At 34.7% G+C, this 27,603-nt stretch overlaps 1 protein-coding gene and 1 long non-coding RNA gene across 2 annotated transcripts; both read right to left on the reverse strand.

Moving 5' to 3' along the window:
- Positions 1-2,363: 2,363 nt before the first annotated feature.
- Positions 2,364-5,155, reverse strand: LOC144714166 (putative WRKY transcription factor 26). The gene is made up of 5 exons (XM_078588862.1): positions 4,820-5,155; positions 4,661-4,735; positions 4,110-4,573; positions 2,802-2,960; positions 2,364-2,724 (listed from the first exon to the last, which is right to left on the reverse strand). The coding sequence occupies exons 1-5, from the start codon at positions 5,054-5,056 to the stop codon at positions 2,439-2,441; spliced, it is 1,221 nt and encodes a 406-aa protein (XP_078444988.1). The 5' UTR covers positions 5,057-5,155; the 3' UTR covers positions 2,364-2,438.
- A 15,066-nt stretch (positions 5,156-20,221) lies between these two features.
- LOC144714521 (uncharacterized) lies at positions 20,222-21,542 on the reverse strand. The gene is made up of 2 exons (XR_013584373.1): positions 21,487-21,542; positions 20,222-20,646 (listed from the first exon to the last, which is right to left on the reverse strand). It is a non-coding gene; the product is annotated as an uncharacterized LOC144714521 (long non-coding RNA).
- Between the last annotated feature and the right edge of the window lie 6,061 nt (positions 21,543-27,603).

The raw sequence follows: 27,603 nt of genomic DNA on the forward strand, positions 1-27,603 counted from the left end.
TAAAGGTTATTAGGCCATTAGAGATATTAACTAGAGTGGCACATGGGCCTAGATGGTCATCTGTAAATGGTCTACTGGACGTTAGAAGATATATCTAAAGTTAAGGGGTTTTAAGAAAAATTCTTGTTTATTTTAAATATGAGAAATGCAGACATGAAATTTAGCCACAGAAGGAATCTTCAGATGCCCATCTTCTTCTCCCTTTTCTCCGTGCACAGCCTCGACACTAAATGCAGTTGAAAAAATGGGATTATGATGGTGGGGTTCACCGCAACAAAGAGGTGGAAATTCTGATGTTGAGAATTGAGTGGGAAAATATAGACTGAATACATTAAAGTATTCATATGACGCACTTAAAAAACTAAGAAATCATAGATTTGATACATACAATGGTGATTTGATCCTCGGATTTTTCATTGTTTTAAAGGTTTAATATGTTTACCTTTTACCTTTCACTGCTTGAATCGCCTCTAGATCATGAAAATCATGGCGTTAGAATCCTAAAAATTATACAGGAACATCAGAATTTTTTTCAATGTTAATATATATATATATATATTTGGTGACCTATCATGCTTTTGTTGATTAGTTATGAGTTTATAAGAGTACCATTTCACCAAAAAATATAATTTATCAATATTAATGAAAAATTGGGAAATCGAGTAAAATTTTTATTTATAAACCCATCAATTTTATTTTGAACTTGGTGTACCTAATCTTTATTTGTTTCATTTTTTACCATTATTGTTACAATTTATAACCCATCAAAATTTTGAAAGGTCGTTTTGGAGATTTATATATAAACTTCAAGCTATTTTGGATATGAAGGGACCTTTTGTAAAGGATAATGATGTAAAGATAAATTAATACTTTATTTGTGAAGTACTAAAATTGATTAGTCCACTGTTTGCCAATACATTATGGCTCACACGAATTCTTAATCAACCATGGGAGTGTGTATGTATTGAATATGGAGGCTTAAAAATGAATAAAAAAATCCTTTAGGAAAAAATTGATTGTTTCAGTGAGCTCAACATTTCAAGTAGTTATTGGACTTGAAAAAGTAAATGTCCTATAGCATTGGTCAAAATATTGTCTAACGGAAACTTGATGTTATTATTAAAATAGTAATGTCAAAATTCATACAAAATGAAGGAATTTATTTTAATTATTTTTATATTGTATCATAAAAAACATTACTTCTGGACATGAAAGTTCAAAATTTTCTTTAAGGATAACAAAAAATTATATCATGAATCTTTTTTCACCAATATGGATGCTTTATTGATGTATTTTTTAATAATATTTTTTCACCAGAATCATTCTGAAATTATGTTGGATCGAAACCATACTTCAACTTGGATCCCAGATTTTCAGTCTACCCAGAATCAGGTAAGAAATCTTAAAAAAATAATTCCAAATTTCTAACTGAAATAATATCATAAATAAATTTGATAAATCCAAATTAAATTCCTGCATAATCAAGAAAAATGCTATTATATACAACTGTTTTAATATGAAAATCCAATAAAAATATATATTCATTAGGGTGTAAATTTAAATGATTTATGAGACTTATGAGCAATATTTGAATCTATGCTCTCTATTTTTTCATAAAAATCTTATCATTAAGTTATATTTTGAACAGATTAGTTCAAGATTTAAGAGGGATCTCTGAAGAGGAGAGAGAAAATGATTCATGACCTATATATGCCTGTGTTGTTTTAAGCATAGTGTATCATCAGGTTTGACAATCCTGGGCAGCAACTGGTAATCAAATTAAATATCCGGTGTCCTCCCCACCAGACCAATAGGACCAGGACCAGACCAGTCTGGACCAGATCGAATTCTGCATGTAAGTGGACGAAACTGAAAAATATCTCCAGAATCGTTAGCCTTATTCTCCGGAGGTTCATTCCCCCATTTGAGCTTCAATGCAATCCACAACGAAACAAGTCCAACGAATATAAAAATGGCATGTTGAAAGTGAAACGTAATCCCCAAATATATTCTTTAATTACCATCTACAGCTGTTTTTTTGGAATGTCAGTTTTCTATTCAAATGGATATCCAGCCACAACGCACCCTCCCAAACATGCCATCTTATTCTGGGGTCATCGAAAGCATAGCTGCTAAACTTTCAATCGCCCAAAAGAAAATCTTCATTAAACTACAAATGGAAACAGATAGCACACCATTCAATGGCCCTTATCCGTACCCATAAAATCCAAGTGACTTCCTAGCGTGTGCTTCTTCCAAGCCGACACCGTGTTTGACTCATCCTCTGTATTTGCTCAGCCAACCAGACTTCACCGCGTGTTTGAGTTTTCAATGAGCACCTTATCATGTCAGTAGGTGGCCGATTAAGACAGGAAACGTCACTTCCACTCAGAGAAGGATAGTTAGATCTGTACAGAGGTTACAACTGTAGAAGTCTTCTAGCAAAGGAGAGACTCAACAAAGAGATAGTCGTCATCGTTGCTCTCTTCCTTAGCCGGGGAGAAGATAGACTCTGGCGAGCTTGCTGGGGCGTTGAAGGAATAGCGGGAAGAAGGCCTGATTGGCGCAACTAAGCGAGTAATATCTTGGCCTACGCCGCGAGTGGCAGGGGCGTTGTGGTTATGCCTTCCCTCGTAGGTTGTGATCACCGACTTCATATCGTTTGACGCTCTCTCCACTTGCTTTCTCACTGGACACCCAGCGGTCGTACACTTGTAGTAGCTCCTGCACAGACAAGAAAAATAAGTATATTAAGAAAAGAGAAAGAATCTAAGGGAAGAAAAAAGAAGGTTCATAAGTACCTAGGGTTAGGGTTACCCTTCACCACTTTCTGTCCATATTTCCTCCATCTGTACCCGTCATCTAGGATATCAACGTCGCTTGTGGTCTGCAGAACAATCCTTGGCTCCTTCGCTCCTCTTGAACTAGTGGTCAATGTCTCTTCCTCTTCTCGCCTCTTCCTGAAATCACAAAGTTGTTTTTGGAGATCAACATCTTGCCCAAATCTTAAGAACAGAAGTCTCGCAATTGTTATCAGCTATTGCTTTTAGCACAGTGATAAGCACTTAGATTCTAACATGGTATCAGATTCAAGGCCATAAGTACTCATTGATAAAACAACACACTGTGTCTGTTTATAGTCCAGCAAAAGGTGCTGTGGGGGAGTGATAGAAATCAACATCTTGCCTAAATGTTAAGAAGCTAAGTAGATCCCTTGCTATCAGCATTAGCTTTTAGCACAGTGATAAGCACTCAAATTCTAGCATGGTATATTAGCCATGTACAGGCCAGCAACAGGTGTTGTGGGGAGTGATAGATATCAACATCCTGCCTTGATGTTAAGAAGCTAAGTAGATCCCTTGCTATCTGCAGTAACTTTTATCACAGTGATAAGCACTCAAATTCCAACATGGTATATTAGCTATGTATAAACCAGCAACTTGTGTTGTGGGGGAGTGTTCAACATCCTGCTTAAATGTTAAGAAGCTAAGTAGATCCCTTACTATCAGCAGTACCTTTTAGCACAGTGATAGGCACTCAAATTCCAACATGACATATTAGCCATGTATAAGCCAGCAACTTGTGTTGTGGGGGAGTGTTCAACATCCTGCCTAAATGTTAACAAGCTAAGTATCACACTTGCTATCAGAAATAGCTTTAAGCAAAGTGATAAGCACTCAAATTCTAACATGGTAAACTGGCCATGTATAGCTCACCAACAGCTGTTGTGGGGGAGTGTTAGATATCAACATCCTGCCCAAATATTAAGCTAAGTAGCACACTTGCTATCAGAAATAGATTTAAGCAAAGTGATAAGCACTTAAATTCTAACATGGTAAACTGACCATGTATAGCTCACCAACAGCTGTTGTCGGGGAATGTTAGATATCAACATCCTGCACAACTATTAAGAATCTAAGTAGCACCCTTGTTATCAAATTCTAACATGGTATCAGATCCATGGCCGTGACATGAGTCTGGGGGCAAGCAACGTCTATTCTGTGGGTGTGTTAGATATCGGCATTCTGCCTAAATGGTAAGAAGATAAGTAGCAACCTTTCTACCAGCATAACTTAGCACAGTGGTAAGCAATAAAATCAGAAACTCACCAGCGCTTCGCGCCAGGCTCGGACTCGGCGATCTCCTCGCCGGTGGAGGAAACAGAGGAATACTCCGGCGTTGATGGGGACCCTACCGGTGCCACCGCCATCGCTGTTTCCTTTGGAATTTTCTGGTAAATCTGCTGAGAGTACAAGCTTCTTCTCTGTGTCTGCGGCTTAGGATGGTCATGTTTGCCTTTGTAAACTATCTGGGTGATCACCCCTTCCAAGTTCCTCTCCACCTTCTTCTTTGTTGAGCAGCCAGGGTAATTGCACTTGTAGTAACCTCGCGGGTTCTCGCTCGCCTTCAACTGCTTCTGCCCGTACTTCCTCCAGTTGTAACCATCGTCCAGTGATATTTTCTCATTACCAACCGTGGCACACTCTGCAGAGGAGACATCAGACGAAGTTGTCTGATTCTCAAGCAACCCCTCAGGCTTAGAATTCCCATGAAGAATCCACTGCTTTTGATCCTACAGAACCCATCAAAGCAGTCAAATTTACGGCATTTTTCAATGATATTTAGAAAGGCAAGGAGAAATATAAAACCAAAATCGTACCTCGGAGACTGTTCCAGAATAAATAGAGGAAGAAGAGGCTTTGGAGATGGCTCCAGTGGTTGGCGACGGCATGACCTGCAACATAAAAGGAAGTTGAGAAGTTTAATCATCGATATTTTACCGAGACAGAGGAGAAAGAGGAGATGAGATGAAGCTTACAAATGAAGAGAAGAGAAGGGGGGATTCGAGAAGGGTTGTGGGACTGAGGCCAGGCGACATGGAGAAGATGGAAGAAGGGGAAAAGGACGATTTTGGCAAGATGGGTAAGGTAGGAGGATGAAGGGACTTGAACTTGGGCGTCTGCTTTGAAAGGCCGGCTGCTTCGGAGATGGGTATCGAAGGATGATTTGAATAGGAGAAATCAACATGGCTAGCTTCAGCGGAACAGCCCATCATGTTAAGATCTGTATAGTTTCTCAGACGAGCAAGCTCAGGACTGGCTAATTGTTCATGTTTGCCTCTTCCAGTCGTCAAGGAGAGAACTTTTGTAGAGAGATGAGGAGAGTCTTCCACGAAGCAACGCAAAGTCTGACCCACGCGGTAGTCAAAACTTAAAGAATCTAAACAAGTGTCCAGAGAGACAAAGAGAGAGAGAGAGAGAGAGAGAGAGAGAGAGAGATATCTTTTTGAGAAATCCAATAGATGCCGCCCGTGGTTTCATCATATATTTACATTTAATCTTGGGCCGGTGGGTTGGGAAGCTGTCGGCATCCCCTTCGTCTGTTTCTACGAGGTCTTGTCTGACTAGTCGTCTCCACACCGATCCCAACCTCCACCTTAGTGCGCCATGCCCACCTATCAACATCTCACTGTATTTTTTTTTCTGCCTTCCTGTCATGCTCCAGAACTAAAATATGTTTTGTCATAATCATTCCAAAATGAGAACATCAGAAAGTATTAGGAGATTAACTGTGAAAGTTCAATTCTACAGAAGAAATTCATCTTGGAAGTATTTTTTTGTCGGTGGAACTCTCGGCGAAGTTTTCAAATAAGATATGTCGTGTGTTTCAAATTGAAGATTGATACGCATTTAAGACATTTATGTCAAGATGATAAGACCACCATATGAGGACTGCTACAAAATTTCTTATGTGCTGACCTGCTGACCCTGGTAGTAATTTGTAAATCATAAAAAATAAAAAGTAATTGGAACTATAAGGGTGGGAAAAGTTTATTTGTGAAACTAAAAAAAACTGTTGTCACTGCATATTAAACGTGGGGTGATTTCAGAGTCCAATTATTTTCTCACTCATTTTGAATGAAAATTTAGAATCACACTGAATGAATAACCAATGTAAGTTTGCCGAGAAAAAAATGGAGTGCTCTGAGATTTGAGGCAATAAAAACTATTTATATTCAATGATGGAACCTTCAATGGTTCAATTATATGCAATAGAGGATCTTACTTGAAGTGAATAAAATTCACAGGAGAAGAATCAAAGTATATTTAAGGAAGATGAGGAATATAATTTAGATACCCATCAAGTTATGGTTTCTGTTGTTAGTAGGAAATACTAAATAAACCTTTCCTATTCCGAAATTAACTTTCTAGAAAATAAAAAGGACTCTTTACGCAGTATGTAATACAATTAAAACCTAAAGGGATATATGTAAGTTTATGTTTTATACCCTCTAGGAAACTCAAGGTTATATAGCATGAAGGAGAGGAAACTTTTTTTCTAAGCTTTAAAATATATATTAACATTCATTCATTGTTGGATAATTAATTCTATTTTAAAAACACAAAGCATATCATATGATGCAATAATTTATATTAATTTGTCACATGTACTATGAATGCACCTTTACCATTTATTTAATTAATTTCCAAGAGTTTAGTTTGTATCACATAAATTTTTTTAATGAGGTATCCATTGAGTTAAGAACCGGATGCTTGAGTAGCAAAGATACTCCTTCGACTCCATGTTTTTAATTATAGTTTTTTTTTTCACCTGAGTTAAGAATATGAGGTTTTGCATCACCTTCAGCAGAATATCAAAGAATCTTGGTTATATTATTTATCAAAAGAATGAAAAGTCAGTTCTGACATTCTATGCCTGACACATTCCAACTCCCCCTTCCGAGTATATGATTTTCATAAGAATTAATGTTCTTCCTATTCATCTGAATCTAATTAACTTCGTAACAATCATCTTCAATTTATCTGATGCACCACAACTTGCGATAAACATAGAATATATAAAATTCCCATTAATGATTTTTTATCAAATGAATCATTTTTCAAATACCACATCAAATTTCATCAAAAACCAAATAAAAGGGTTGACTTTGGAATGGAATCCAATAATTTACAAGATTTGTAAATTCAAGATGCAACCACATTTAAAAAATATTAATTTTCATATTTTATAAGAAATTTTTAGAGTAAAAAAACAATTCAGGGAGTTTATATGATGCAATGACATACCAAAGAAAGTTGAAAAGTATAAATTTACAGAAAATTATTTTCGACACTGGTTTTGATAAACTACTTTGAATATATAGTGAAATATGGATGACTATGACCAAATGAATAAATATTTTTGAATTTCAATAAGATGACTATTTTTAGAGAGAGATAAAAGCTCTACCATTTACCATCTCTTATAACCGGTATGTGGTTTCTCTCATACACATAAACCTGAAATGAATTATAAGACCAAGAATATGGAGACAATAAATTAAGTCATTAGTAATAAAAACTAACATATTAGGAAAATAAAAATGGAATAATTTAGTGAATTATTTCAATTTTATTCCCTCACTCGATCAAGGCCATATATTAATATATCTAGAGTATAACGCTCTGAATTGTCCATTTTCTTTTTATTTCTCTTGATATTGAGTGGATCTTTTCTAAAGTGGTATTATTTATGTTGATATAGTCAGTTATTAATTTAATATGATTATGAAAATCAGAAATTAATATTTTGATTGAGATCTAACTGACTCAAGCTTATAAAGAAAATATCATCTCCATCTGTTTCATCACCTCTTCATGATAAGTTCCCTGATTCAATAGTTAAATCAGATAGTTTATAAGTTCCCTATGTTCAGTATATTATGCTAAAACTACAAATATAACCAATTAGGTATATATTAGCTAAATTTTTAATTTTATTTATATATTGAGATATCTTAATCTAATACTATATAAAAATAACATTATAATGACCTTTAGTCCAATCAAGTATTGATTTTTCAAGGATATAACTTTCCCTCTAGTAAGGTGATAACATCAATTTAGATCAATAAAATTATGCTTTCATACTTACTTTTTACCACTTATTTTTACATTTTAACTTGCATTATTTTCCATTAATGTATAAAATGAGAATTTATGATTTTTTTCCTAAACTCTATTTTCATATATTTTATTGATTTTTTAGAATAACCCCATTTGACTCCAAAGAGTCATGTGGATTTCTCACATCTTCTTGGAGTTTTATTTTGAAAATAGGACCTAGGTAATAAAATGGTGAATTTCGAACACAAATGGGAGGAAATTAAAAAAACAAGCCATCTCATAGATAATAAGAAGAGGCCCAATTCAGAATAAGCCCATTCAAAGCTCTTTAATAACCGGGTCAATTAAAGGCAATAATTGTGGAACTTGCCCACAATTTGAATTTAAAAGGCCTCTTTTCAAATTTGGGAAAGACAGAACGTGGATCCCAGCTGCAAATCAAGTAATCCTAGCCCTTCAAACCATTGGAATACTCTCCAATGGCTGGGAGATTTGGGCACTTATTCTCTCTCTTTGTATCTCATCTTGGATTTTTCCTCCAACCTTGTTTCTGGAGGCCTGGTGCATCGGATTTCTTTTATCCATTCCTGTTGTACAAGAGTGTGGGAGAGATATTTCAAGGGTGATCAAGATTCTTGGAGAAAAAGCACCACATGACCCTTGGGGGAAGTGACAACAATGTTTGTGAGATTTCTTGAATGTTTGATTTGAATTTTCTCACCGTTATCTCTATCCTAAACTATAAGATTTCCAACACATAAAATGGCTTATAAACTCCTCTTTCAGAAAATTTTACAGCATTTTTTGTCAACTACCCGTTGGTACCTAATTCTCCTGCCCACAAATTACATCGTGGGAAGGGCGGCCAAATGTCCTCTTTAAGCATAAATCTTTTTCTTCCCTAAAAAGTCCCCAAAAAATTCCTAAAAATCACATTAAGTTACTAGAGTTTGTCTTAAAGAAAAAAAATATTTAACTATTTTAATTAAAATAATTTTGGCTAGTTTTTCTTTATTTCATTCATTTTCCTCATCTTGAAAAATATTTTCAATTATATTTGAATTGAAATTTGAAAATAATCCTAAAAAATATCTAATCCTTGTAGATTTTTATCCTTTTCCATATTCTAAGGAAATTTTTTAAATATTATTGCATAAACCAGAGCCTTAAATTGACTTATGTAACACAAATTTTGGTTATCCACTGACATCGCTGCCATGGAGCAGGTGTCATTGAGGTGGCTACTTTATTATTATTATTTCCTACATTTGTTTGTTAGAACTTCATCAAAGGATGATTTCATAGGTATATTCATTTTTTGTATCATTTGATTTTTTTACCATAAATTCAAAAGTTTTTTTGAGAAGTTCTGATTATGGATATCATGATCCATGTTTTATTTCTAATGATTCAAAATATGATGCTTATTATTCGTATGAACAGTCTTATCATGGAAAATATTTTTTCTAGGGTAAGATTATCAGAACCAAACCTATTCTAAGTATAAACTACAGAATTCTGTTTGTATAAATTTGGTTTTGGTGTGGCCATCGAGATGGAGCATATCATGATATGGAAGCAAATGTAATGCAAATTAAACAAGGTCAACACAAATGGAGCACAAGAGGAAATCAAGGAAGCTAAGTCATCAATCGTGAATCTTGGGTTCTATCTCAGCGGAGATCATCACATTACCTCCAAGCTCAATGAAAATCAAATTTTCAACATGCGCTTTTAACTAATCAAATTTCTGGTGATAACATAATGCAGATGAAGATGATGATGATGGATCAGAATGCAATGATGTTATGGAGTATAGAAAATATTGGAAGGGAACAAGAGGAGCTTGGGAATTGTCTTACCAACATGTGTGCCAATCAAGGTTGACCCTCAAATCAGATTTTTGTGTCATTCTTATCAGCCTTCTCATGTGGAATAATGTGCATCATTTTCATTGCGTTCAATTGATGAGGAAAATAGGGAATCCCATTCATGTTTTTCCTAGAGTCAGACTATCAAAAGAATCAGCCGCATTTTTTCATGAAAATTCATAATGATGAATTTGAAGCAGAGGAGAATGAGCGGACTGAAGTTATGGTAGACAAAAACACTGAAAGAGATACACATCCAGAAAATTATTAAACTCATGCTTCTCTTCCAAAACTCTTCATTATGGAATCTCAAAAGACAATTCAATTGAATGTCGCACTGATCAGAATTCTTTAAAACATGGTATTGTATGGATAGTGGAAAAGAATAAGTATAGTAAACCTTTGCGGTCTGGTGAAAAATGGAATAAGTAGGTGGCTTGTTAAAAATATTGTATAAGCCCACAATGTACTTTCTAAAAGTTATGGGTGGTTTGTACTTTTCATATCCCTATACTCTAGAATTTGGATCCATGGGAAATTTTTTTTAATTTTATATGAATAAATTGAACTTTATCCAAATTTAAAATACTATCCTTCATCAATAATTTATATCGTCTAACTCTTTGTTTTCACCTTATTTCTCACAAAAAACCCACTTATCATCCTTGATGTACATCCATTCCATAAGTGATGGGATGATATATCCATATAATCTTGACCTCTTAGAGGTGTAGCTGGGAACTATTTTCCACTTCATTCATTTAAGTATGTTGATTTAGAAATTAGTGATGTGGTTGTTTTTTATATAAATTTTAATGTTAGAGCTTGGAAAATGACCTGAATTGGGGTTTGAAGAGCTGCTAGCACCTAAAAATCAGGGTTTAACTGGAATATTTTAATATGTTTCCAAAAATTAAAGTTACAGATCAAGAAATTGAATTTAAGATTTTAGGAAACATATCAATTTTCAGAAACCTTGATAAAAGAAAAAGATGTATGAATCACTCGTATTTTTGTAATGATTTATATGATTATAGGAGTCCACTTGGTCCTAATATTAACATTGAGATTCTACACTTTTGTCTTCTAGTCTAATATTTCTATAATCAATAATGTTTGATTAAGTTATAAAATCTTAGCATATTGTGGTGGCTGGTACTGTATTGATTCACGCACTTCCCTAATCAGCAAACATTCTTCTGGTGGTAAGATCATTGACATGTTGGGTTCTAGGGGCCTGGAGATGGATGAACAACACAAATCGATGCACAGCGGAAGGCGTTGTTGCGAATCGAACGACATCAACAAAAACACTAAAACGTCGTACCTTTACACGAATCCGATTAGTTATTTCTTCGATCCCGGAGCGAGACGAGTCGAGCTGCTCAAGTTTGCAGCCTCTAGACGTATCCACGCGATCCTCGGCACGTCGGATCTCCTCCTTCTCGTTGACGATCCCCGTTCTTTCTCCGTCGGCGTCGTTACGTCGTCCCGATCACATCAGGGCTGGAGAGGGGGTGTGGGGAGAATGGAGAAGAAGGGGAAGGCCCCTGAACAATTCTGGCCTAGGTGAATTTCGTTCAGGGCCTTCCCCTATTTATACTAAGTGGGTATTTTTCATAAAAACCCCCAAAAACTTAAGTATATCTTCCAACATCCAAAAGACCATTTGCGTGTGACCCTCTAGGCCCATGTCTCAGTCTAGTTAACGACTCCAGCGGCCCAATAACCTTTATTGGCCTTCCAAATTAATTAACTATATCATCATATAGATTAATTAATGTCGGATCAATTTAACCCAATCGATAGGTCGAGACTCCGACACGTGGGGTGCCAAGCTACACCTCGTGTCCTAGAAGATACAAAGGAGTGTGTATCGACTCACTCATGGAACCTGTTCGTCATCGGTTACCGTGTATGTATAATCCCTCATCCACTTGATGCTCCTTGGACGACTTAGGGTATGGTTAACTGTCAAACCCTAATCGATCATCCGAGTTAGTACTGATGCATTCGGAAATCATCGGAGAACTCTTCTCTGATATTTCACTACCTTGGCCAAGGACTTCGTTGCATCGTCTTCCTTGAGCTGTCACCTCTTATACCGAGGGTGGACGATCCCATCTTAACCACTCAATCGCCTTCGTGTACTTCTTGATGCACCCGAACTAAGACCGTTTAGAATCCCATGATTAGAGACTCGTTGGCCATAGCCAAAGTACAACCGTCCGTCCATAAGACGTCTTTGGTGTCTCAAGTCTAAGGACCACTTACACAATCGCGACGTGAATCAACCTGATTGACAGTTAGGTATAATACCATTCAGGGATTCGTACGGATCAATTCAGTGAACTCTTTCCACTAAAGAGCACCCACTATCTATCCTTAGTGTCGCCACACTAATGGCTACGGGACCGGCAATACTCATCATATGAGTGAGGCTAGATAGTGCTATTCTATCCGGATACTTCAATGTCCTTCTCGTGTATCCTTCGAATAGGAATATTTAGAACACATGCTTAAAGACTAGTGATCTCCGTATTACGATCTCATCGTAATTCACTAAGTCCGATCATGTATTCATGGACTTCATTATACGCATGTATTCTAAATATGGAACATATATTTCCTTATACGCATGTTATACACATGTGGACTTCATTGCACTATAATGAATATGTTCTATTAATGAATATGGAACGAGATGTGGAATGTATGATTGGCTTGCCGGCCACATATATTTCCATCATGACATACATAAGATCTACAAACTTCATCAAATATCATATTCATAATTTATGAATGTTGTCACAGTTAAATAAGGAGTGTCTTTTTTGACAGTATTTTTCTTAATTAATTTATCAATTTAAACACTAAGATGTAAGTTTTGCAGTTATTTTCAATAACTTTATATGAGACAACATGCAATTATATAAAAGGTGTATTATAGTGATATTACGCAATAACATTGCATAGATTGAGTTATAGAAAGTGGGGGAAACTGATTTCATCTTATTTCTTCTATTGATGTGTTACATTTGGGATATTAAATGTTTTTTCATATCATAGATTGTGCGCATGGAAAAGGTAGATCAATGCTCAGACATAGGTTATGAATTTTTCTATTGATCTCCAGGTATGGTGGTATACAACCTCAATATTACATCTGCCTACCCTGTCTTGAGCAAGTGGCCGCAATACATGGAGCTCTTTCATCTTAGCTTTAATAATGAGTTTCAAGATGTGTGTGAGCTTGGGTGCACATCTCTTTATTCAGAAATGGGGATTCATGCCTAAAAAAATTCTAGTTATAATAGACATCATTTTGTTACTTTTATGCATTTAAGTTTATCCTGACCATCTTCTATGAATAAAAAATGTAAAAAGCTATGATGTAAAAGGTGGTAGTCTTCAAAATATTCCAAACTTTTGCATGCTGCATGTGTTCATTTTGAATCAAAACTAAAACCTTTCTCATGGATTCTCTGGGGTGAGAGCCAAGAAGCTAGTGCACAGTCAGTACTCATAATCTCCAATTGACATAAACCCATGACAAGATTTTTTGTGATACAGGCATCAACAGTAAGAGATACATTTGGTACATCAATAAAATACTTCAAAATTTTTCCCTTGATGGTTGTGAACAGCCTTTCTGGCATTGTTTCACTAACTAAAATTCCAAGAGGCTAAGCTTTGCCTCCATATTACCTTGAATAATGGCCAGTCAATTCTCCTCTAGGAGGTATACTGATATAGCTGATTATTGTGCAATAGAGTTCGCTTAATCAGGTACTATTCAAAATCTCCACCATTGATAGCCATTTTTTCCATGTTATGTAACATTTTCATAAAGCCTTCTGCAGTACCACTGAACATGTCTCCAAAAGACATTCAGATTACTAAATTTAATCCTTATTAGGATCACTTTTACGGTATTTACCTTCCCCTAAAGAATACAAACATACTTCAATGACTTGATTTTCATGAATTACTTAAATATCTGAGATTTTGATGTCTTTCGAAAAATTTATAAACTCATTAGGAATGGAGGTACCTTCAATCATAATTGTTAAAAGGTATTAGAGGACAAGTTATGTATGTCTGAATATATAGTCAAAGTTTTCATATAAAATTAAATATTTGTGTATGGCTCTCACAAGGGTGTGGTTCTCTGATAATCTTATCCTTAGTAATTTGGTAATAAGTCTTTTCGACCTTTTGCTAAAGAATGTACACCAAATAGTAAATACAAATACCTATATAACAAGGAACATCCCTTTTTCTGAAAACATATTTCCATAAATAAAATCATTTACTGTGTTATCCCAACCATAGTTTACGTGTCTAGATACTCTGAAATTCTCAAATATTATCCTCATATTATCATTATACATTCATAATGATTTCACCCCCTACACATAATCTTCTAGTTGATTCCTACATTCCACACTTGACATTGAAAATATTCTCTTTGGCACTAACCTGATAGGATTCAGAGCTTAAATGGACAACCCAAAATTGATTGTCTAGTGGATGAACGAATTGAAAATGGATCTTAAAACCAAAAATATAGATCATCACATCACCTTTGCACTAATTGGTTCCTCATATCTCTTTGAATAAATTATCTTCCTGACCTCTAGACTTATCAACACACTTATTCCTCAAACTACGTTGCCAAAAATCTGATTTCCTCACCCTCTAACCTCCCCAGAAGCCACATTTAGGAGGATTTACAGAAGACAAAAGAGAGCACTCAAGAATGAATCATGAATTTATTTACATCTTCCTTCTTTTAGTTAATATTATCTTGTATTAGGGCGATGAAAATTCCATGTTGACCAGAATATCACCTTCATGGACTTTTTGCTGCATCCCAGCTAGGATTCATTTGAATCTCAGCATCAAAATCCCTAGGTCAAATGCAAAACACACCTATCCATCAACAGTACGTCTTTGGTGTCAGATCTAACCACCAACTATATGTCAAGTGTATCCATAATAATGGCTAAAAGATCATAATTTAACACTCTAGTGTTATCAGATATTTTCCTTGCATATTATCATGATTTATTCACAAAAAGAATATTTTAATGAAAAAGGAATTAATTAGAGAACTCTAAAAGTATATAATTATACTATGAATTAATAACACAAATTGAATATATATATATATGTAACTTTTTCTTTTTATTTTAATGAGTTTTCATAGTTAATCATATTTTTTGTTAGTATGATTTTCATTTTATTTTGCCCTTAATGGGTTGAAATGCACTAATATGCATGTAAGTGTCTGCAGGCGGTTGGATTCTAGAGGCCGAGATCTGGATGAAGAAATTAAAACGATACGCAGCGAAAGACTTTTGCGAAATCGTACGGCATCATTAAAACCATTAAACTATGTACCTTTCCATGGATCGCATCTATGATTTCTTGGATCCCCGAGTAAGATGAGTCGAGCTGCTCACATGTGCAGCCTCTATACGTATCCATGCGATCCTCGGCACGTCAAATCTCCTCATTCTCCTTGATGAAACTCATTATACCTCCGTCGTCATCGTTACGCTGTTCCGATCGCATCGGGCATGGAGAGGGGTGTGGGGAGAGTAGAGAAGAAGGGGATGGCCCCTAAATAATTTTGGCCTGGGTGAATTGTGTTCAAGGCCTTCCCCTATTTATACTAAGTGGGTATTTTTCATAAAACCCCCAAAAATTAAGTATATCTTCCGACGTCCAAAAGACCATTTGCGTGTGACCCTCTAGGCCCATGTATCCATCTAGTTAACGACTCCAGCAACCAATAACCTTTATTTGCCTTCCAAATTAATTAACTATATCATTATATAGATTAATTAATGTCGGATCGATTTAACCCAATTCATAGGTCGAGTCTCCAACACGTGGGGGGCCAAGGTACACCTCGTAATCTAGAAGATACAAAGGAGTGTGTATCAACTCACTCATTGGACATGTTCGTCATCGATTATCGTGTATGTATAATCCCTCATCCACTTGACGCTCCTTGGAAGATTTAGGGTATGGTCAATTGTCAAACCCTAAGCGGTCATCCGAGTTAGTACTGATGCATTCAAAAATAATTGGAGAACTCTTCTCCAATATTTCACTGCCTTGGCCAAGGACTTCATCACATCGTATTCCTTGAGCTATCGCCTCTTATACCGAGGGTGGATGATCCCATCTTGACCACTCAATCGTCTTCGTAAACTTCTTGATCTACCCGAAGTAAGAGCGTTTAGAATCCCATGATTAGAGACTCGTTGGCCATAGTCAAAGTACAACCCTCCATCCACAAGACGTCTTTGGTGTCTCAAGTCTAAGGACTACTTACACAACCGTGACGTGAATCAACCTGTTTGACAGTTCGGTGTAATACCATTCAGGGACTCATACGAATAAGATTTGATGATGATTTAGATATAAGGTAATAACAATAAAGGGTACGGTGCAATATAAGACAAAAATATTTACATTAAGTCCTTATGTTCTGCTAGGACCACAACATTTTGTGGATGTAGGAAAACTTTTCCAATTTTCTGTTGCTCTTCGATAACCTAGGACACCAAGATCAAGCTTGATGGATCTCTAGAACTCATCCTCTTCAAAAATGCTCCCAAATGTAGCAAGCAAATGTAAGGACAATTTCATACTAATTGGCCCTCAACCTAGAGATCAAGGGTATGATGGATAAAAAGAAGGGAAAATGGAAAACATGCCCTCAAAATTTTAGTTCGCTCGGCATTCTAGATCATTAGATATCAAGACTTGAAGTTAGAGAAATCCTAGATATTAATTTAGCTAAATATTATCTCTCCTTATCAATGTTATTGCTTTTACAAGGTCATTTTTTGTGCTTAAAGAGAGAAAGATGGTTTCCATCCGATACATCCTGCTAGGGAATAGATCCAACAACAAAACTTTACTTGATGAAGGCTGATGTTTAGTAATATTTTGATTCAAGGAGAAGAGTACTCTGAAGGATACACTGATAGAAATAATAAAAAATGGAGATCTATTCTACTTGATGGATGTATTAAGTGTATTAAGTAATTTTTTATGGGAAAATATTCCCCTTCGATTAGTGTGCTCTTGTGAAAGTATACTCTTGTTAAAAGTGTAGCACTAGATTTCCTTCTCTTTTACCATATCACAATAATGAAAGAAAATTAATATTATCATCAAGGTGATTTATCTCACCACAGAGGGGAAGTGAAAATAAAAAGTTACAGAAATAAATCAAGAGAGAAAATAGTGAGAATAAAAAAAGTCAAAGGATAGAAAAGTAATCTTTTGGGTTAACTCCTTTCTCTAGATTTAGAGATGGTCCAGGAAGCGCGGTACAAAAATAGAGATCGATAAGTTGATATCAAACAGAGCATGGAATATGTGGCGGGCAATCCAGTCACACATTCCATATCTCGTTCCATATCCATTCATAGAACTTATTCATCATAGTGCATTTGTGATGCTTATAATGAAGGCCATGAATACAAGGTCAGACTTAGTGAATTATGATGAGATCATAATACGAAGATTACTATTCTTTAAGCATGTGTAAAAGGAAATATGAGAAGGACATCAAATATCCAGATAGACTATCACTCTCTAGACTAACTCATATGATGAGTATGGCTGATCCCGTAGTCATTAGTATGGAGACACCAATGATAGATAGTGGGTGTTCTTTAGTGGAAACATAGACATTGAATTGATCTAGACAAATCCCCGAATGGTATTATACCAAAAATTCAATCAGGATGATTCACGTCATGATTGTGTGAGTGGTCCTTAGATTTGTCACACCAAAGATGTCTTATGGATGGACAATTGTACTTTGACTGTAGCCTACAAGTATTTAGTGATGGGATTTTGAACAGTCTTAGTTTGGATGCATCATGAAGTTCACGAAAATGATTGAGTGGTCAAGATGAGATCATCCACCCTCAGTACTGATGGATATTATGTGGCCATCAAGCCAAGTCACATCACCATGTTTTATTTAAGTTCATTGAATAAACTATTAAATTCTTAATTATTCCAGTGTGATGTTAATAATGAAGTCCATGAATACGTGCAATGACCTAGTGAATAATGATGAGATCATAATACAGTGACCACTAGTCTTCAAACATGTATTCTAACTATTCATATTTAATGGATAGTCAAGATGAACATCAAATTAACCGAGGATAGAATAGTACTATATGATCCCTAAATGGTATTATACCTAAAGGTCAATCAAGTCAATTCATGTCACTATTGTATAAGTGATCTATTGGCCTAAGACACCAAGAACATCACGTGGATGGATGATTACATTTTCACTATGCCTTAGCGTATAAGTACTTACGAGTATCTAACCACGGGATTTAAGCAAGTCATAGCTCAGATATAGTAACAAGCTCATGAAGATGATTGAGTGGTCAATATGGGATCATCTGCCTTGATATAAGAGGAGATTGACTCAAGGAATATGATGCACCAAATCCTCGGAAAGGCGTTATCCAATTATCCTTGTTACGCATTAGTACTAATCCAATGACATATTAGGGTTTGACGATCAACTATACCCTAATTTGTTTGAGTCTCATGAGGATAATGGATTAGATATATACATAACCGATGATGGTAAAGGTTCCATGAGAGAGATAAAACACTACTTGGTATCTCCTAGAGCACCGAGGTCTAGCTTGGCAATCCATGGGCTAGAAACTTAACTGGACGATTGGGTTAAATCGGTCCTTAGTTAATTAATCTGTATATTTATTTAGTTAATTAATAAGGTTGGCCAATAATTATTGTTGTGCAACTTAAGTTATTAACTAGAATGATACATGATCCTAGAGGGTTATACTCATAAGATCATAGGGGAATTGGGGAATATATTTTCCTTCATGGTTTTTGAGAATAACTTTAGTGTAACATAAATAGGGAAAGGAGCACCCATTTTAAGCACCCATGCCCGCCAGAATTGGGAGCCCCCAATTCTCCACTCGAGTCCCTTCTCCACTCAATCAAGGATAGAGCTTTCATTGTGAGAAGATCTTCAAGATTTTCAAGAAGAGTTGGAGAATAAGAAGCGGAGATCCAAGAGCAACATGATCGCGTGGATACTTCTGGAGGTCAAGCACATGAACAGCTTTAGAGCAATGTCAGAGTGAGCAAGTTAAGGGTGGAACAAGTTCCCTAGAAGGTATATGTGATGTATTATTTAAAGATCAGTTGTGAATTGATTAATCGCTTCCTCATTCATGAAACAATTGTTTTCCATGATTGAACCAATGCACCAAAACTCAACACATCCTCCCTCTTTGGTGATACCTATTATTTCACCGTATGTCTTGACATGTGTTTTTTTACTGACATCACATTTAGAAACTAGGTTAGTGAAATAGGTTCATCTCTTCAAATAGTCATTCATTCATGATTCCTAATAAGTTTATCCTAGGGTCTGTGAAACTGCCATTGCGGTAAAATCAAGCTTATACAGTAATACTGATAAAAGTTCACAATGAATCACAAATAATCGAATATAGAGTGAGAAATGGATCAAACCACAGATATTAATGGCAATTAGATATGATTTTGGTTTTATCTTTATTATTAATAGATATATGAGAAGATAGAATGAAGGAGAATAATCCAATGGAGTGAACAAGAGCAATGTACATGGCACAAAGAGATCAATTAAGGTGAAGCCTTGAATCTCCTCTTGAAGATATAAAAAAAGTACAACCAAGATGTAAACATCAGTTCAGTGTAGGAATGGTGGTAACTAGGTGTAAATAGAGAGAAAATTAAGGAGAACTTAATTATGAACTATCAAAATAAAACCTCTTGAGAAGTGACTAGAATTATAAACCCGGCTTTGATGGGTTCCATCAAACACAAGGATTGAATTGAAAAGGGAAGAAACCAACTTTCTTAAGGAGGAAGAGTATCTGGACAATTACAAGTGCACCTTTTTCACTAGGCTAGCTGATAATCTCAGTTTTCGGGTTTTAACTCGTCATTGGTATTCTTGAGATTATTTAATAAAAATATTAACTTGTACTCACTTCGTAATCTCATATAGTGATGAGTACGGATCGTCTCCATAGGGGACAATGATGAAGGATTTGATATTCTTAATATGGTGATTATTTAGATGAGAAGAGATATCTACTAAATATGAAATCAAGCGACAAGACAATACGAGGCAAGATAGAGATATTAAGTTGATGAGAGTTAGTAGATAGTGATAATTCCGGTTTGAGAAGAGTGAATGAATGCGATAATGAAATAACAATGACACAAAGTGTGACGAGAATAGGGTAGAGATGAGTCAAATTCGATAATTAACGAGAAAATTAACAATAAGACAATATTGTGAAAGTGGTAAGACATGATTAGGAAAACGTATGGGGGTGATGGAATCGCAACATATGTAGCAAAAATGAACTAAGATACCAACGATATCGAGAAATAACAATAAAAGGTGAAGATCCTAATCATAGATCCTTAACGTTCTGCACTGATCACAGCAATTACCTAATCAGATAAGCTACCCCTCTTCTCTATTGCTTCTTCCCGTGCTCCTAAGGCACCAAAATCACACTTGATGGATCTCAAAAGCTCACTATCTTATGTCAACCACATGAGCAGTAAGCAAGTTTAAGGATAATTTTGATAGTGATCCACAAGACTATTCATAGATCAGAAGTTATGGATGGAAAGAGAAGAGGAAGACGTAGCATCTCGAGAAATTTCAGCTCAATCGTACCTTTGGATTGTCAGATATTGTGCTTTAAAATTGGAGCAATCCTAGCAGTCCAGTTTTTATCTCTCCTCGTCATAGACATTGAGATTTCCTGTTTTTTTCATTTTCATTTAAATAGTTCAATCGTCAAATACTTTAATGATTGTGCGATCACCTTGTCTTCCGCAATTGCACACTTTGAAAGCACCTTTAAATCTTTAAATCTCATTTTAAATATTGTAACGTGCAGAAGAAATGACAAAAACAACCTTTAAATCTCATTTTAAATATTGTAAACTGGCGGCGTGTGATAAGCCAAAAATAGGGGTGAAAATTACGCAAAATTTTTAGCCCTTGTCGTTGTGAATTTTTGGCTTATGCAATAAAATTTATAAAACTCTACTTAATATGTATAGTGATAAGTATGAGTGTCGTCCATGGGAGGCAAGTAGGAATTTCAATTTGATTTTATTTTTGGTATTTTAGATCCTAATTAGAGTGAATTTGATCTTCAATGAGGATCAAGTCACCCTAATTAGGTGAGAATTTAGAGAAGGGGGTAGAAGAGATGAGATGAAAAGAAGAAATGTGGGCTCTAGATTGAATTAATTGATCCAATTGGATGGATCAAAGAATTCAATTAGAGAGGTTGGAAGAAATTTTTGATTTAAGTTTTGGTTGGTTTTGAGAATTTGCTAAATCAGAAATAAGAAGGGAAATCTTAATCTCCTAAGAATTAAAACTAAATTTTTTAGAGTTTTCTTTTGGAATGCAATTGAATGCCAAGGTAAATCCCTCAATTTCTCCTCTCAATCCTAATCAGGGCTTGTACATGCCGCTCAAGCCAAGCGATTTAGAAGTTCAGATCAGAATAGAGATGAAGAAACAAACAACTTAACCTAATTCATTCAAAATGCATAAAAGTTCAAATACAATAAAGGAAAAAAAGTACCAGATAACTTGATCCAAGCTAGAGCTCCTCCCTGTCTTGCAGCTGTGATAGAGCACCATCCAGAATGAGCTCCCCTCTCGAAATTTAGCTTTTATACTTAGGTTATAGGGTAAAATCACCATTTTACCCCGTTTAGTACTTAATATTTATCTATCAATGTAGGCTAGATCTGAATGATCTAACCGTACAGATAGAAAGAGGATCAAGACGAACAAATCCATAAAAATCATCTCAATCGGACTTCAGGATCAAAAGTTATTAATAAATCAATTTTAAACCAATTTAATCCATTGGATTTAAAATTGATTTATTTATTAGTTTCGTTTTTAAACACGCAATGACGTGTCGCTCTCTCATTGGCTGGCGCATTTTGAATCCTCCTTTTTGCAGAAAAGTCCTTAAAAGCCTGGAATTGCTTTTGGGCGCGCCCAAAAGTAATTGCGTATATGCCCCTAAGCGCACTCTCTCTCCTCCTCGATTTCTCCTAAAACATTAAAAATATATATTAAAAATTGCAATAAAACCCTGAATGATTTTAAATATGATCTTTCGCCTGCCGTGGCGACAGAGCTGTTTTCAGGGTCTTTTGCAGCAACGTTGCAAAAAGGCCCCGAAAAGTCTAGAAATTGCATAAATACATTTTTTTCTCTTATAAATATGCCCTTTTTTCATAGAATAAATGCATTTCTTCTTGAAATAAATCCCAGAAAATTCCTAAAAATTTGTAAAAAATTCTAGAAAATTCTAGAAAATTCCCTGATTAATTCCCATGTTGATAAATGTCGAAATAAACTTTTTAATGTGCCATTTTCATCCAAAAATAATTATTTCGAGCTTCAATAAATCCTTAAAAATTCATATAATTAACAGAAAATTAGGGAAAAATCAGAAATTACTTGGAAGCATTATTTTTGTGTAAATATATGATAACAACCCAAACTTAAGCCTTTTAAATGCATAAATCATGCTAATAACATGAAATAAAGACCGAAATTAGGGTGTTATCAGCGTGTCACCGTGTGCCACGACATAATATTCCTTTATTCCTTAAATGACATGCTGACACATGTCATCCGTGTCAGAAAAAAGGGAAATATTCTTTCTTCATTGCTTGATGCCGCAAGCTTTTCTGTGAGCCGCGTCAACAATCTCTTCCATTTAGAATCATTTGCAATGGTTCACATGCGCACCATGTGTACCGCCACAACATTTGACTTTTCTCTTTCTCTTTATGATTATTTATTTCTCTTGGTATATGAATCACATTTATTGTGATTTAAATCATATCTTTCTTTCATTGGTCCATGTCGCTTCTTAAAAAAATGTGCATCAGATGTCAGCTAATGATTGGCGCATTATGGCATCACGATTCGTAACCATCTTCACACCTTTTTATAATGATTATCGCAGCTAATCATTACAGAAACTCGTGATTGGTCACCATTTAACGAATCAAACGGCCACATGTGGTAAGTGCATATTAAAGCCAAAAAAATAGATTAATAAATCATTATAAAATACATAGTAAGTCATAAAAATATAATATATATACATATATATTGACTTATAAAATTCTCATCTCTCTGAAAACAAGTTCAAAAAAATTGATAAAAAAATATTTTGAATCAGAAAATTAAGCTCTCAAGAATACGATGTCAGAAAAATCCAATTAAATCCACAAAAATCAGAATATCAATCTAAAAATAGGTTTAATCGTTTAAAGATTGATAACATGCACTTATGTTCATTTAAGTGCATAAAAAAGTGAAACTTTCCCGTGATTAACCCCATAATTTATGTGTTATCAAACCCCCCAATTTAGTTCATTGCGTGTCCCTAAGCAATGGTGTTGAATTATTCTTGGATTTTTCCCTCACCTCGTGATCCTAGAAACTTGGGTATGAAGTGTTTCTGATATCAATACACCTCTAAGTAGGAATATCTCCATGCACTGCTAGACTACAAATGATGAGCTTCCTCATGGTTTCAGAAATAGGTTGCGGTCATGAAGAGGGAAGCTTATTTCTCACAGGGTATGACATTATTATCAAGGTGATGCTCTCTCTTTCCTTCTGATCTAGAGCACTCTCACACTTGTAATGGCTACTTTAACCTTTGAAATTCCGTACTTACCTTCCTCCTCCTTGAAAGTAAAACATGAACATTCTTCTCTTCTTTTTTAAGCACATAATAACAATTGTATGTAAATGAAACATGGATGGTGAAGCTTCTACATAACTAAGGGAAAATAAAGAACAGAATGGTGTATGGCTCAAAAGAACAGGTAAGGGTAGGTAAGGGATGTTAGATGGATAGCCAATACTTAGATAGCTTACTCCCAATAATATTGAATGAGCATAATATACCAGAAGGGTGTAGAAAAAATGATGATAACGGACAAAATTCACACTGGTGAACTACATAAGTACATGTCCAACTAACCATGAGATGATACATTTAATTATCAATCATTCCTCTAAATGCTGAACATATATACTTCCTAAACAAGAAATCCTATATTTTTCTTCTCTCTTCCTTTTTATTTCGAGGGGTGAAATAAAAATGGAAGCTTTCACATATGTTAGGGTTGAAACACAAGAATTATAAACCCAACTTTGATGTATTGCATGAGACACAAGGATCGACTAAAACAGGGAAGAAACTCACTTTCTTAAGAAGGAAGCAATTGATTTGGATAATTGCAAGGGCTCATTTTTCACTAGGCTAGAGAATGCTAGGAGTGCACATTGAATCATGAAAAAGACATAATTTCTGGGCCTATTTATAAGATCAACATTATTTGATGGGTAGTAGGTGAAGAGGTGTGGTTACCATTATAATTTCAGACAAAACCGATATCAGGGTAAGAAGTTATGACCTTTTGAATTCCATGCATTTCTGGCTATTGATTTCCATAAATGCTCATTTGAGGGCATCAGATCATGCCATGTGTCATGTTACAATTGGTAAAGGCTTTGAGAAAGATCAGGAGGAATGTGGAGCCTGAGATCATATGTTTGATGATCATGTGCAATTTGGGCCTCCAGGTGCATAAGAAAATCAGGTTGCATCTCAGTCATCAGATTGAGAATTTTTAGATAAGATGTCAGATCATTTCCTTTGACGATTGCATGATCGTGGAGTGTAATTTTAGATGCTCCTTGATAACAACACTCATAATCGTGCCATCTGTCCACACCTGAAAACAAAAAATTAAAAGAAAGTGGTGTGCACCATTGGATCGTGATTCATGGGACTCCATGCAACCACATGTCGTGCAGTGGTTTGCTAGCCAAAGGTGATTGGGCACTGCCTTAGTTCAATCACATGGAGAGATTCCACATGATTTTAAAATCTAGAATGGTTTCCACCATGGGAATGCCGGATACTCGCCATGTGTATTATAGTATATTACTATGCCAGTAAATATGGTGGGCTATGAGAGCTCCTTCAAAATCACGCTCAGTTGCATCATATCCTCACTATCGTATCCATGTGGGGCATCCATGCACACACTGGCTGCCACATGTCCAACTCAGGCGCCTTACATGGTATGCGTGAACATGTGGGTTTCCTCATGTGCGGTCTGTTTGTCGTAGATAAATGGGCTATTTTTGTCACTTGGGCCTGAAAATACTCAGAAAATTTTGGGGGAAACATCCCTGAAACTAGAACTTGAAAATATATTGAAATACAACATTTTAATGAAATTTTTATCATTTTAATTCTCAATAATTCCTCTTTCCATGCATGCATCACTTTACTTCAGATATTTAATCAATCTTATCAATTTTAGTGAAAAGTGAATGCATCTACGAAAAGTAAATATAAATTTCAAACTTGAATAAAAACATTATAATGCAATAGAAAGAGATGAATTATGCCTTACATATTATAAACTATCTGAATTATATTTTCTAAATTTATGTTATCAATTCTTAATTATTGCGCCTAAATCTGTTGTAGTTGTAAGACAATATTCCCACCTTTGACCAAGAAAGGAGTTGCACCATGATTAGCTTCTCGAGATTTATGTGTTTGAATCAGTTATGTTTATTTTTATATGTTTTATCTATCCTTAGTTCCCCTTTAGACATCCTGTCCATTGTTATTCCTTATCATCCTACATCATTAAAAGTTTCTATTTTTTGTTTCTTTCAAGTAGGACCCCAAAAGTATCAAACATATGTGTCTTATTTACCTCAAATAGATCTTCCATGGAGGCTTATTCTAAATTTTCATCACATTTTAAGGAGGTTTATTGTTGTCTTTCCATTCCTGTCGAGGTCACTCCCTGACTTTCTGTACAAACTATACTCCACTTGTTTATATATATATACACAAACAGATTAATCCGTCTCTCTCTATTTTTCTCAATCACAAACTTAATTCTCATCTCAATATGAATAACTTTATAGCTATAAAATACTTCAAATATCAACCCTACATTTTCAATCTAATTCGTTCACTATAAATATCTATTTTTTAATATTAATCTTTTTGGTGTATTTTATTTATTTAATTTACTCCAACCTAACTTATAATATGTATATATATTTCACATATATAAAATTAGCATTTTGAATTAATATATCAGGTCTTTACTCAACGAATTTCAATTTTAATTATATTTTTGTGTTTTATCCAAAATATAAAATTTATCTCATTTTAAATATTAAATTAGCAATAGTACGACATTTTTAAAGTTACACTCATTATAAATCTCAATAGCTTCTAATTAATTTCATCTGAAGACGATAATTTTCTAGTAAAAAATGGTTCAACATTGAACATCCTTACTGTCCAATCTTCTTTTAAACTTTTTCATTATTTTATATGTATATTATTCTTATTATTTTTATTATTCTTATTATTCTTATTATTCTTCTATAGCATATCTATTGGGTGCACCCTAATAAACACAATATCCATCTCATATGAAGTAAGAAAACAATTATAATCATGATTTAACTCTTACTTGAAATAGTAGTTTGTGCATCCATCTGTTTTATTTATTTTCATTAATTTATTTTATATTATTGCATCTTCAGTACGGTATAAAAAAATTAATACATAATATGGTGATAAATAAATCTAATTTAAATTAAAGATATTCAAATCAACCAATGATCATCAAATGTGGGTATGATTTTAGTGAATCTTTTAAATATCCTTAAAACAAAATTAAAAATACAAATATTCAGACTCAATATCACATTATGAATAAAAACAGATGCAGATGTATCATAGATAGGGAAGGTAACAGCAGAAAGATAAAATTTTGGGAGGAAAAGGGAAATTTATTCATCTTGATATCTCACATTGATATTTTTTAATCAATATACCATGAAATCTTAGTTGTGATAGTGATCTTCATGGCCTTTGATAATTTGAATTGGATTTCAGGATTAAGCACAATTGTGTGATCTATTACCCTTTTATTTTGTGATTACGTCATATGGATAAGAATTTCCTTCCAACATAGCTATCATATATATTTGAATTTCATCTTTTTATTCTACACATAAAATGAAGACATGAAAAATAATTAAATTCACCACAGTGGCTCTTTTGAGGGAACATTTAATAATGTCATCTAAAAGCCTTGACACATCGGGTAAAAAAACTAAATACCTCTAATTTAATACCAAAACACTCCCCGACATCATGTCAATAAACAAAATTTCCCAGTGTTTTATGTAAAAAAAAATAAAAAATTTACTCACTCAATATGGATTATTCCTTGCATATGAGCATTGATATAATCGTTTCAATAGTTAACTCAAGTCAGAAGGTCAACTCAAAGAGATTATAATAGACTTTTGTTTGAGAAATCATATGGAACTTTGTTTACTGAATATTTTAGGTGAGAGCGTATATACCGTGACCCTACTGTCAATTTAAAATTATCGTAGGAATCACTGCTGATGTAGTTGATGCTAACTACTGTATTTCAGTCAAAAATATGTTGACCAATGATTAACTACTGTATCTCACGAATATATCTTTAATTCAATATTCAAACAAAATACTAACTTTGGCAGACTAAATCAATAAACTGTGACATTATACATCAATCCCTTAACATTCAAACTTCAGAAATAACATTAAAATAAA

This window comes from Wolffia australiana, chromosome 17 (genome assembly GCF_029677425.1).
Source record: "Wolffia australiana isolate 7733 chromosome 17, ASM2967742v1".
NCBI classification, from domain to species: domain Eukaryota; kingdom Viridiplantae; phylum Streptophyta; class Magnoliopsida; order Alismatales; family Araceae; genus Wolffia; species Wolffia australiana.